General features: G+C 38.1%; 1 protein-coding gene across 1 annotated transcript; it reads right to left on the bottom strand.

The window, feature by feature from the left end:
• Positions 1 to 1,674: 1,674 nt before the first annotated feature.
• Positions 1,675 to 8,266, bottom strand: LOC102716270 (alpha-L-arabinofuranosidase 1-like). Its single transcript, XM_006663720.3, has 18 exons — positions 7,995 to 8,266; positions 7,334 to 7,545; positions 7,115 to 7,169; positions 6,719 to 6,915; positions 6,350 to 6,471; positions 6,119 to 6,266; positions 5,408 to 5,477; positions 5,158 to 5,303; positions 5,002 to 5,047; positions 4,861 to 4,913; positions 4,212 to 4,356; positions 3,423 to 3,541; positions 3,245 to 3,316; positions 2,795 to 2,898; positions 2,570 to 2,626; positions 2,288 to 2,480; positions 2,059 to 2,202; positions 1,675 to 1,947 (listed from the first exon to the last, which is right to left on the bottom strand). The coding sequence occupies exons 2-18, from the start codon at positions 7,535 to 7,537 to the stop codon at positions 1,825 to 1,827; spliced, it is 1,998 nt and encodes a 665-aa protein (XP_006663783.2). The 5' UTR covers positions 7,538 to 7,545; positions 7,995 to 8,266; the 3' UTR covers positions 1,675 to 1,824.
• Positions 8,267 to 12,403: the final 4,137 nt, after the last annotated feature.

The following is a 12,403-nucleotide window of genomic DNA, read 5'->3' as shown; positions in this document are numbered from 1 at the left end:
GACAATAAGCATAAGCAAAAAGATTTGGGCAAAAATTTCTCATAAATCACAATGCAAGTAGAGGCAGAAATCAATGCGCCTCTGTTACTGACAAGTTCATCCCATAGCCCACCAGCCTCGGCGTGGTTGATCTCCTAGAGAAGAACAAAAAGAAGATACCAGAGGGAAAATGGAATCCCACGTTCCTGTGGAAGAAATGCAAGAACAAGAAAGAAGAGGGAAAAAAAATTCAGAAACTGATCGGCTCGAAGAACACTCCAAAGAGTGTGTCCGGGATCTTCCGAGCATGTGAGGCTGAAGCATCAACCTTAGATCACTGCTTGAGTTGTCGCTTGTCGGCCTCTACTAATCAAGCGCCTGCAGCTATGCTTGATCAGTAGAGGACGACAAGAGACAACTGAAGCAGTGATCAAGTTTGATACTTAAGCCTCACTGGCTCGGAAGATCCCAGGTACACACTCTCTCTCTCTGTACCAGGGGGTTGGTAGCTAGCTTGAGCTTCCTACTGTGGCATGTTCATGGCAAATAGGAGCCACGAGATTGAACTGGAGCCCAGTTATACGTGTCTCCCCATTCTTCACTCCATAACCCAACAAACACATGCATTTTCATGTAAACAGCTTCCACCAGGGGCGGATCCAACGTGGGTGCTGGGGGGCTAAACCCCCCTACCCGCTAGATCCCCATAGAAAATAAGAGAGATGAAGGGAAGAAAAATAGAGAAAATATGAAGAGTAGGGAGGCTAAAGGAGAAAGAAGGCAATTAGTCCCCCCTAATTTGCTAATCTGGATCTGCCCCTAACTTCCACTTAGCTAGATGTAGTTTTGTTACTCCCTTCAGACTGCTATTCCAGAGGTTAACTACCCGAGAGGAGTTAATCATGTATGTAAACCTCAACCAAGCATGATCAAAGATGTTTAGAAGTAATGGATAAACTAGTCTTGATGGCGATAACTTTGTGTGGATATGGCAGAAGTTTCTCTCTTCAATATTTTATTCTCTTGTGATTTTATCAACCAGCTAGTGAGTTTCTTCTCTGCTAGGCTTCTCAAAATGTAAAGGCCAAAAATTTGAGAACACACGCACACTCTTCTCTAAGAACGCACGCACGCAAACCCCCCTATGAGCATCTCTCTCCCATAAAAACGCACGCACGCAAAGCCCCTATGAACACCTCCGAAAACTGGCCGGCATCTAGAGAATTGTCGACCTCCCACTGAAATCACAAACCTCCCACTGAAATCACAAAGCCGTTAGAAAATCCTAAAAAATTCGCTCTAACGAGAAAAGTCAAACCCAGAACCTCAGGTGCTACTGAGACCTTTGTAACCACTAGGCTACAGGCCCATTCACAATTGCCACTATACTTAATAGGGAACATGCCAGATTTACGGTATCTACAAAAGAATGAACAGGCATCCTACGAGGGACTGAGGTCTATTTGGATCTGCTCAATGCTAAACTCAGATTTTCGGTACTTAATCTGAGCCTTAATTTCTATACAAATATGTTATCGTTGGACCAAATCATTCTCTCCTTATCTAGCCCAAGAGCCCATATTTTCTTCTTCCGGCTTCCTTTTCTCTAGGTCAAACAAAGCATTAAAGCAATGGCATGTGCCATACTGCCATCTAGTCTCATCCAATACAAATATAGAGAAGGCTAAAAAAAAAGCAAATAAGCCTGATGTGAATTTTATTCATCATTTCCTATGGGTTACACTATACAGTAGTGCTTCAAGATACAAGCATATATATAGACAGCTGGCTCGTATTCTCATATCACATCTTATGTATTTCAGCCGCTATTCTCATGGTGCCGTTTCACATCTCTGCCACGAGTTTGGACTGGGCCAGCGCAAGATCGAATGAGGAGAAAGAGTGAGGAGCAAGTGTGACTTTCATCTGCTCTGCAGCATTGGCCAGCTGGCTTTTGACCGGCACAACCTGGATTGGTTACATGAGCAAGCATTGGCTTCAGATGACCAAAAACTACAAACTCTTTTATTCATTGAGATGTAGTTACATTTAGAGAGAAAGCAGAAATGGTTGGCTTACCTTATTTGGGTTACTGAAAGAATTTTCATCCATCACATTGCTGGAAGTGAGAACAGTGGCAGTTGATCCCACTGTGTTGACACGGGCCTGAAGCCCAGTTGCAGAGATCGTGAGGCTCACTTGATCTGACCCAAAGTTTATAATCTGCATAGCATATTTCAAGATCAATTCATGAGATTATGCAATCCTCCTACAGATGGAGAGTAGGTTGAGAAAAAGAATTCCTTACCTTTACTCTTAGGAAGCTATTTTCAGAGTCTTGCCAAGTAATTGCAGATGCTGCCAGAGAACCAGAGTAGCTGGAAGTGATTGTAATTGGATGAATCATAGCACCACTAGATTCACGGAAAAGCGTCTGCATCCAGTAACTAGGAGTTCCATATTGTTGCCAAGAGTTAAATACAATAGCGTCTGGGTTCCACCTGATTGTTTGATTCAAGCATTATTACACTACTTGTTAAGTCAACAAGAAAACTAGAAACAAGGAAACCATGGAGTCCACAAAACTCACGTTTGATCATTATTGTTCACGAAGAGTGGTGCATAACTTGCCATCTGAACAATATCACTGCAAAGAACCAACAAGAGGTTACCTAACTCACCGTAAAGATCTTCAATTTGTTAGATCTTAATAAAGAAGACTTCCTCTACCAAGCGTGATCTATCTAGGAAAGCTCAAGCGTGATCTCCACACATTCCAAGGAGAAATAAGAGCATTGTTTCAAGGAAAGATCACCTATTCTTCTCCAGTCCAGTAAGGAAAGCAGCCTCTGCCAATGAAGCAAGAAGACTTCCTCTACCTGCATCACTTCTCCATACAGCATATTCACTAACAAAAGCCTGCAACCAAGACATATTAAGAGAAACTACGGTATATTCACTAACAGGATGAGAATATATCAATAAGGCACTGCATCAATAATGTGACAAGTAAATAAGCATAAGAAGCAACAAGGTTCCCAAGATTATCCAAAACATGGAAACATTATCACACATGACTTGGATGCACCGTGGATGTTACTGAATTGTTTATTAAGAAATAGAGAACGGGATCATCCTGAGAATAATACCAAGAGAGATGTCATGAAGTCCCACAAATTGGGAGATTTTGCAATGCTGTTTGACAAGCATCTTCCCACAAATGGAAAGGTTCACAGAGCAATGGAAGTCCAGGCATATAACGTACCTTGGGCCCATTACGAGATGAGATGTCAAATGTATTCTTCATTGAAAACAAAGTCTTAGAATCAGTATAGACCTGGAAGAAGAAGCACTGTTAGAATTTAATAAATGGAAAAGCATTGACATTGGTGACAAGAATGAGAGAAACTACAGAAGAGAACTCCAGAGAATGAGTGGTTTACATGGAAATCATATAAATCAGCAGGATGGTCAAGTGGACTTGATGAAGCATCACAATTTGAAATCATTTGAATGTCTGGATAGGCCTCCCTTATAGCATTATAAAACTTGAGGTAATTACCTGTATAATAGCAAAGAGAATATCATGCATGGGCCTACAACGAGAATTCAACAGTTGCTCTCTACACAGAGTAAAAGGACAATGCCATTGGAGCTTATGATTGAATACGAATAGTTTTTAAAAAATAATCCATACTTTAGTATATTTTTGCTACGAGGACTCATTTTTTATGTGTTACTGATCCTAGTTTATTTGCAAGGATAAAAAATGAGAGCATCTGAGTACACTGGCTTGACGAACTACAATGGAGAAAAAGGAGAGCATATGGAACAAGAAAAGGTAATATTATATGAAGATCAAAATATTGCTCTATAAAATTTTTGCTCTGGAGATTTATGCGAAATTAATTAAAAACTTCTCAGGAAACAGATACAGCATCATAGAAAAGTTTGGACCTTTATTTCCCTCTGGTTCATATAGAAATTTATTTTATTGAGCTAATTAATTTTGAAATACATGTCCAATCAGAAAAACAAGAACCTGTTGAAAGAAGAGAGAGAGGGAGTTGAGTGATTATATCCATAAAAAGCATTTTACAGGATTAGCATGGTCCATGTGCACATCCTTCTCCTCAATTATGAACCTTCTTAGAAAATTGCAGACAAGCCTGTTCCAACTAATCTGGTTTTATGGTGAGGTGGATAAATTAAGAAAGTAGCTGAGGATATACCGCGGTAAAATTTTTTCCCACAATCTTCATTTCCAATTGCAACATATTTGACAGGGAATGGTTCAGGGTGCCCCATTGCAGCTCTAACAGAACCCCATGTTGATTCTGCACTCCCCCTTGCAAACTCTAGACTGTCCAATACGTCCTGTGGAGATGTTCCAAAAAAAAGGTGGTGTTATAACAACTGCCATAATCTCAATTCAGGAAAAGATATTTGGTATTCTTGATCTGTAAGTAGATCAGAATGCAAATTCAGGTTAAACATCATCACTGCTCATGAACTTTGTGATTTTTTTTCTTGTGAATTATAGAGTAACAACAAGCCCAATATAATCTCTATTTTTGTACATGGAAAATCAGTTCTTTCTCAATAGTGAGAAAACAAGACAAGTGTTTTAGCATCATTCAATGAGACTCGTCATATGCAGCTTCATTCTTAGGATCTGCACAATCAAGATCTTTAATATTTAGGTGTGAACAGACAAAAGATGAAACACTACTAGGATGGTAGTAAAGATAATATTAATTTTCTCACACATCATATCCATGGTAATGCCCAGCCATAGCTAGGACTGTACCATGCATTTTTAAAGTGCAAAGCATGTCGGTGGCAGAAAATGAACTAGAGAGTTTAGATTTCAGAACATACTTTTACAAAAGGAGCAATTGCAGCAGTATCAACTTCGTCATTATGGCTGATTCCTGATATTTTAAAAAGATTTTATTAGCAATCAAGGAGGCCAGTGATGGACTGATGGTAATCAAGATGAAAAAATATGGCAATTATTACCATTGTTGAACACCCAGATTGGGGCAGCACCCAGGTCCTCAGAAAGCTTCGATGCAGAGTATAAAGTTTTCATTAGCAAATATAGAGTTCAAAGAAATATATGATCAGGAGGGATAAGAAAAAGAAAGACAGAAATAATGTCAACTAAAATGGTACCTGGAGAAACTCATAATATCCAAGGCCATCATCAGTCCAGTAATGCCAAACATCCCCAAAGTGTCCAGGCCTCTCTTCCCATGGACCAATAGATTCTCTCCACCTGAATGCATTCCTTAACCATTCCCCCTCCACAAAGCAACCTCCTACGGTTGTTTGCAGGGAACTCAAGTCAATTATCCCAGACTTCTATTCTATGTATGTGCGGATATCAAAAACTTGATTTTCAATTGGAAAATACAGCTCATACCTGGGAATCTCAAGAATCGTGGTTTCAGATCCAACATCATAGATATAAGTTCTGTGCGAAAACCATGTCCCTGTATGTGAAAAAGAAATGTTGGCAGCACTTGAAAAAACTCATGAGGACTTAAGCATTATCATACGCTACAGATAGATAGCTAATTCATGTTGTCAGCAAGATAAAATTAATTCAAAGATTTTAATATCCTAAACAGACTAACCAACGTGTGAACAGCCTATGCAATTATGTATTGACAAGGGCATCAAATGCCTTCAGTTGAGGACAATTATTTTTCTTGTGCATATAATGGCATGTAGATGGCCTGCACCATTCCATAAAAGTAGTTGGACGTAATTAAGTCTGCTTGTTTAGTCGTTTGGGTGCCACCCCTAGTGTATTTTATGAGGCACATGGCATCAATATCATGTGCAGGAAACAACTAGATTTTGAGGTCACATAGAACAATTTAACGTGATCGAGGTAAATACTAAAGAAAAATTTTAGATGTTAACAGAAAATGACACTTAAGTATGATTCTTTTAATGAAGAATTGTGTATCTTGTAATTTGTATGCATCTTGTTTTGGACAATAAGTGTCATTGATTAGCAGAATGCACCATATTCCTATCTAGAACTAAAAATGAATAACTGATGTTGTTTTTTATCAACTTGTTTCCTTTCTCCAGTAAGAAAGTTTGACAACAAAATATAATATACCTTGTAAGTGTCTGAAGGCATGAGTGATACTTGATCAAACCATACAACTCCCTTCTTGTTAGTTGTTATTTGAAGCCTTGAGGTTCTATTTGTTCCACTAGCAACCAATTTCTGCTCCAGTTTTGTCCAATTCGATGCCCCAGAAACCCTGAAACAATATAATCCTTTCAGCCAATGGGAATGGGAAAATATCCTAGCTCTCCTGTCCTAACTGAGAGAAAAGATACTAACGGGATGGTAGTTGAAGCCAGATTTTGCAACCCATCGGAGCTTGTTAAGGAAACCGTCAAATCCACAGTTTCTGGTGATTTAACATACATCACTAAATTGTAGGTCTTTCCATCTTCTATGTTCTGGAGGTTGATATGACAATTAAGGATGATCAATGTATTGGAAAGGAAGCATTGCAAAAGTTAGGAAAACAAATGTTTACTATATTTTGTCAACACAAGTGTATGAAAGAGCTATCACTACCTAAAAAATTGAAACAGGATGTGTTGATATCCATGATTTTACTAGTCACTTTTATGAGAGCAAAAAGAACAACACATAAATGACAGTGTAACGACAACTTAAGAACAACAATACCAAATCCCATACCATGCCCCAGAAACCTGGGTTGTAAATGCCTACACCACCAGCGGGGCAATCATCACAGAGAACTTCCATCCTTAGAGCAACAGTATTCCGACTAAAACATGATGTTCGATCAGTTGCCACAAATACAGAAGAGTCATCTCCAATGATGGACCATGGATCAATGTTTGAAGGGGTATGAGGTCCTCCAGCTTCAAAACCTGCACATAAAACCCATAAACTTGTTGTACAATAGTACTAAACTCTGAATGTCAATACAATTTCAAAGAGAGGGCATCTTATTTTCTTTCAAGCTTATTCTTTTGATCAAAGTTTTGCATCCATTTTACAGAATTACTTCTATGCTGAAATATAGGGAAAAACACAATTGAATAAATGCATATAATATAATTGAATTACCTCTGTTACTAACAAGTTCTGCCCATATTCCACCAGCTCCTGCATGATTGATCTCCTACAGTAGTAGCCAAGATAATTATTGTCAGAACATAGTGGAACATGTAGGCTGCGTTCGTTTACAAGCCTGTTCTAAACATGCTATTCATACATGAGAATCCTAACAAACTTCCAGAGGAAAGCATAAACTGATATGGTGCAAAACAGAATTACACGACTCACCTCAAAAAATATTCCAAATAGTGTGTCAGGGATTTGTCGAGCAAGTTGTGGCGAAGCATCGACCTTGAGGACCGCTGTTTGGGTGGCCTTTAATTCTGATGCTAGACATTTGCAGCCAAGGCAGAACAGAAGCAAGAAGCAGAATATGGTACGCAGGGATGCTTCTCTGGAACCCATACTTGGACCTGTAAACACTAGTGCCATACGTTTTTCTGTTGAACAAATAAGGGCAGAAGATGGTACAGTATGAGAAGTCAACAGAGGTAATTGACATCAATGGGTAGGTGCTATTAAGGCATCAAAACAGAGATACCATTAGAAGAAACCAAAGGCAAACATAGGGAGACAGTGATATGTGCAAAACCATGCATACAAGACAAGCACAGTCGCAATCATTTGCTCAACTGGAGTACAATTTTATTTAAAGATGATAAGAGCGTTGACGCCAGACTATAAAAACTAAACAGTCAATTTGGTAAGGACTAGGAAAGATGAGTTCAAGATGATCTCATCCCATCATCAACACAAAGGTCAATGAATTCCTTTGTAGTGGTCATTTCATCGAACAGGTTGTTTGCATAACCATTAACGAAAGAAGCAGAGCTGGAAACAGAACAAGACAAGCAGGAAGAGCAGTAATCGATTGATCGAGATTCCTCACCATAAGCCCAGCAATATCCAAGGCCTCAGGAAGGAAGCAAGGAAGAGGAGGCGAGGAGGGCGGACAGAGAGAAGAGGAGGCGAGGCTTTGGAGTTAAGTAGAGGAGAACCGGGCGGCGGAGTGGCAGTGGCAGTGGCTTTGAAGGGAAGACCTCGAGAGGGGAGGGGAGGGAGGCACGCAAGCGGTGTGGGGGAGGAGGAGGAGCTCGCGGGCGGGCGGGCGGGCGGCTGATGGTGAGCGGCGGCGCGGGCAGCAGTTGCTTGCCGGAGCGGGGTTCAATTCGGCGCGGCGGTTGGGTGCGCGCGCGGCCCCCCACTGACACGTCGGATTATCCGTAGCATTTATTTGCTCGTGGAATGGATCACCCAACGGCATCTGCCTCCCAGACTCCCTGTGGTTGTCTGTCTCTCCGTGGTCAAAATATTTAGTAACATTTAAATTTCAAAATTCTGATCACTAGTATTTTCTAAATATTAAGTTTGAAAGAATAATACTATAATATGGTTGTATCTTTTATTAGATGAAGATAAAATGTTATCTGATTTTTATAGCAGTTATTTCATATGCTTAGCGTTTAGGATACCCTATTTCATGGTATAAATAATATAGTTAATTAGCTACTATAAAATTAAAAAATTAGTTTAAAAATATAAGGTGATCAACCCCTCTATATATAAACTTTTCCTAAAAAAATATATCATTCAACAATTCAGAAAGCGTGCGCGTAAAAGTCGAGAAATAATCTAGGTAAAAAGAACCCAGATTACATTGATTTGTTTTAGGAATATCGTCGCATCACAGTCTCATAAATTCATTAGACTTTACAAAAAATATAAATTTATTGTTAGAATTATACTTAATGGCCCTAAACATTGAATATTTAGCCGTGTGTAAAAGAGAAAGAGAGGAAGAAATCTCAACAAAAGAAAGCACAGGATAAAAGAGAGGGGAAACCAATTTAAAACAAAGGGGATGTTCCTGTTCGTTGCTATCGCAATGGATTAAGTGGTTGGGTCTCCATCAGAGTTAGAAGTACTACTTAAAAAATCAGATAATACAGATTACCTAATCAATTGATTTGAATAATGCAAGTATTAGGGCTACACTCTTGTATACCAGATTATTTCTCGTTTTGCAAATGCATTGCAATTTTTATAAAAAGTAATTTCTACATAAACGTTGATCGTCACATTTATAGAGTGGATCTTCAATTGTACAGTACTAGTAGTTAATTTTTAAGTAGCCATCGAATATAAGATAATTTTTCATTTTATTTATTTTTCATCAACCAGAAAAAAAAATACAACCTAATCTCTCCTACGACTTGGTCAGCACTATGGCAGTGAAAAACACCGTCCTGGAATATTCATTGTACAGACGAAATAGTAGCAGGAATAATCAGGGGTGCATGTGTGTGGCATTGTAATATGAGAAAATTCGCTAGATACCCCTGAAAATTTGCTCAATCCTTTCAATACCTCTGAGTTTTACCTCATCCCTTATATATCCCTGAGTTTTCATTTTGATTGCTCTATATCCATCTCCATCAGTTGACCGTTAAATTTTTTAAAATAACTATATTACTCCTCCTATACATATATGCAACCTATTCGATAAACTTTTATATGAAAAAAATTAACTTATACCAACATACAAGCGATATAATCATTTAATGACCAATTTAAAAATAAAACTTATTATTATTTTTTATTTTTTAAATTATGATTAAATCCATACATTAGTTTCACCAGAAAATTAAGAACTAAAACTAAGTATTATTTAGGTTTAAATTTTTAGATATATACGAAATTCATCAAATTTGATCTGAAATTTATTTAAATTTTTTTGTAGTTTTTGATAAACTAATTGCATCCTGAATTATTTAATTTTTTTTGTAGTTTTTGATAAACTAATTACATCCCTTTGTTTTGTATTTTTTGATAAACTAATTACATCCCTTTGTTTTTTCAAAACAAATCATTTTTCAATACATAGTTGTTGAAAATTAATTTCCAAATTTGATACAGAACTTTTTTACAATAATATTTTTATTTTAATGAAATAATGTTTCATTTTTTAAAATACATAACAAATATTTAGTAATTTATTTCTTATTGGTTTGCACAACTCAAATAATTTACACATAAAACATTTCTAGCATTTAGCAATATATCAAGGATAATAAAGTAATTTATATAATAACTAACGGTCAAACTAATGGTTAATAATGGAATGGGTTTGTAAGGGATCTAAATAAAAACTCAGGGGTATATAAGAGATCAAATAAAATCCAATCCAGAGATATAGAAGGGATTTGGTGAAATAATAGGGGCATGTAAGGAATTGGCCTTTGTAATATTTATTTAGAAGGGTTGTAATGAACAGCTTGTAGAAATTGAAAGCGATCTACATGTGGCGTTTTGCATTACATTAATCTGATTCCTGGATATATATAGGACAACGGGCTGGAGAAACAAAACGGGCAGATTATCCGTAGGCATATCAAGGAAGTGTTGGCCGCGCATGCATGCAATATATTGGCAGTAGCCATCCCGGCCATCTCGTCCTCTGTGATCATGCCTTGCTTGGCTCTAAACGCAAGGAACACCATATCCAATATTATCGATCGATAATATTCATAGGTAGGAGTACATGCGTGATTCTGATGGGTCTAAATGGTAAGGCATGTAAAATTTTTTTTTAAAAACATCACATCAGATATACGGACATATATTTGAAGTATTAAATATAGTCTAATTACAAAATAAATTATAGATTTCATAAAAAAACCGTGAGTCAAATTTTTAAGCCTAATTAATCCGTCATTAGCACATGTAGATTACTGCAGCATTTATGACTAATCACGTACTGATTAGGCTCAAAAGATTCTCTTAGGATTTCCCCAGTAACTGTGTAATTAGTTTTAATGTTCATGTATATTTAACGCTCTCTTTATGTGTCTAAAAATTTAATATAATATTTTTGAAAAAACTTTTTGAGAACTAAACAAAGCCTTACCACTGCAATAGTACTGCTCGATCAATTAAGAAAATCACCGAAACAATATGCGTGTGCGTGCACTGCACTGCACACAAGAGAAACGTACGTATGCACGCATATATTGCTCCATCCATGGATGGATCGATCGACAGATAATAGTCCTTGATGTTTGATTGTTGCATATATATGACGGATCGATTTCTTAGATATGATGTTGCGTGTCCGTTTTACCAAAAAAGTACGTGATTGGTCTTTACATGTGGAGTAGTATATCCGTTGGAGAAGCTGCCCTTGCATATAATAGTTGCATTGCTTGCAAGATTATACCTCTCTCGCTGTCGCAGGAGGATCTCGATCATCCCTCTCGAGTGTCGAGTCTAGAGTTTTGGCCCTGTTCAGTTCCCGTAAGTTTTTTTTTCCAAAAATATCAAATCAAATCAGTGATATATACATAGATCAAACATTAAATATAGATGAAACAAAAAACTAATTATGCAATTATAAAAAAAATCATGAGATGAATTTAATTAATCCATGATTAATCATACGTGAACCCCTAGGTCGGGCCCGTGCTCTAGGACATTAAGACTTCCCTCACACATCACCCATCCCAAGATTGCTCCAGGCTAACTAATTATGCAATTATAAAAAAAATCATGAGATGAATTTAATTAATCCATGATTAATCATACGTGAACCCCTAGGTCGGGCCCGTGCTCTAGGACATTAAGACTTCCCTCACACATCACCCATCCCAAGATTGCTCCAGGCCAAGCCTAGGACATTAAGACTTCCCTCACACGGCGTACTTTGTGCTCACTCATGCACACCCCATTAAGACTTCCCTCACACGGCGTACTTCCAACAACACATGTCTTTTCTGTGTCTTTTCTGCGCACTTTGTGCTCACTCATGCACACTCGAGAATAACTTTCCTGTCGGTCACCCATCCCAAGATTGCTCCAGGCCAAGCACACTTAACCTTGGAGTTTCCTTAAGATAATCTCCTGAAAAAGAAGTTGTAACTTGTTGGTATGAGCATGTATGTTACATACACCCACCCTCAAAGGACCCGTAGTCCCCGTCGGTCCAACATACCCACACTTGGGCAAACAACTAGGAACGTTCCTCTCTTGGACATGTCCGTATGTCCAGATCCGACCCATGTGCCATGCCGTGTCCGCGACGTCCCCGTCGGTCTAACATACCCACACTTGGGTAAAAAACCAAGAACGTTTCCCTCTTAGCCATGTCCACGACGTCCCCGTCGGTCCAACATATCGGTCACCCATCTCAAAATTGTTTCAGGCTAAACACGCTTAACCTTAGAGTTCTCTTGAGATAAACTCCTGGAAAAAAATTACAACTTGTTAGTATGAGTATTTATTAAATCCCTTGGGCTGGAACGT

Source organism: Oryza brachyantha, chromosome 12 (assembly GCF_000231095.2).
Source record: "Oryza brachyantha chromosome 12, ObraRS2, whole genome shotgun sequence".
Classification (NCBI taxonomy): domain Eukaryota; kingdom Viridiplantae; phylum Streptophyta; class Magnoliopsida; order Poales; family Poaceae; genus Oryza; species Oryza brachyantha.
Note: the sequence above shows the minus strand (reverse complement) of the source record. Positions and strands in the feature narration are given on the sequence as shown.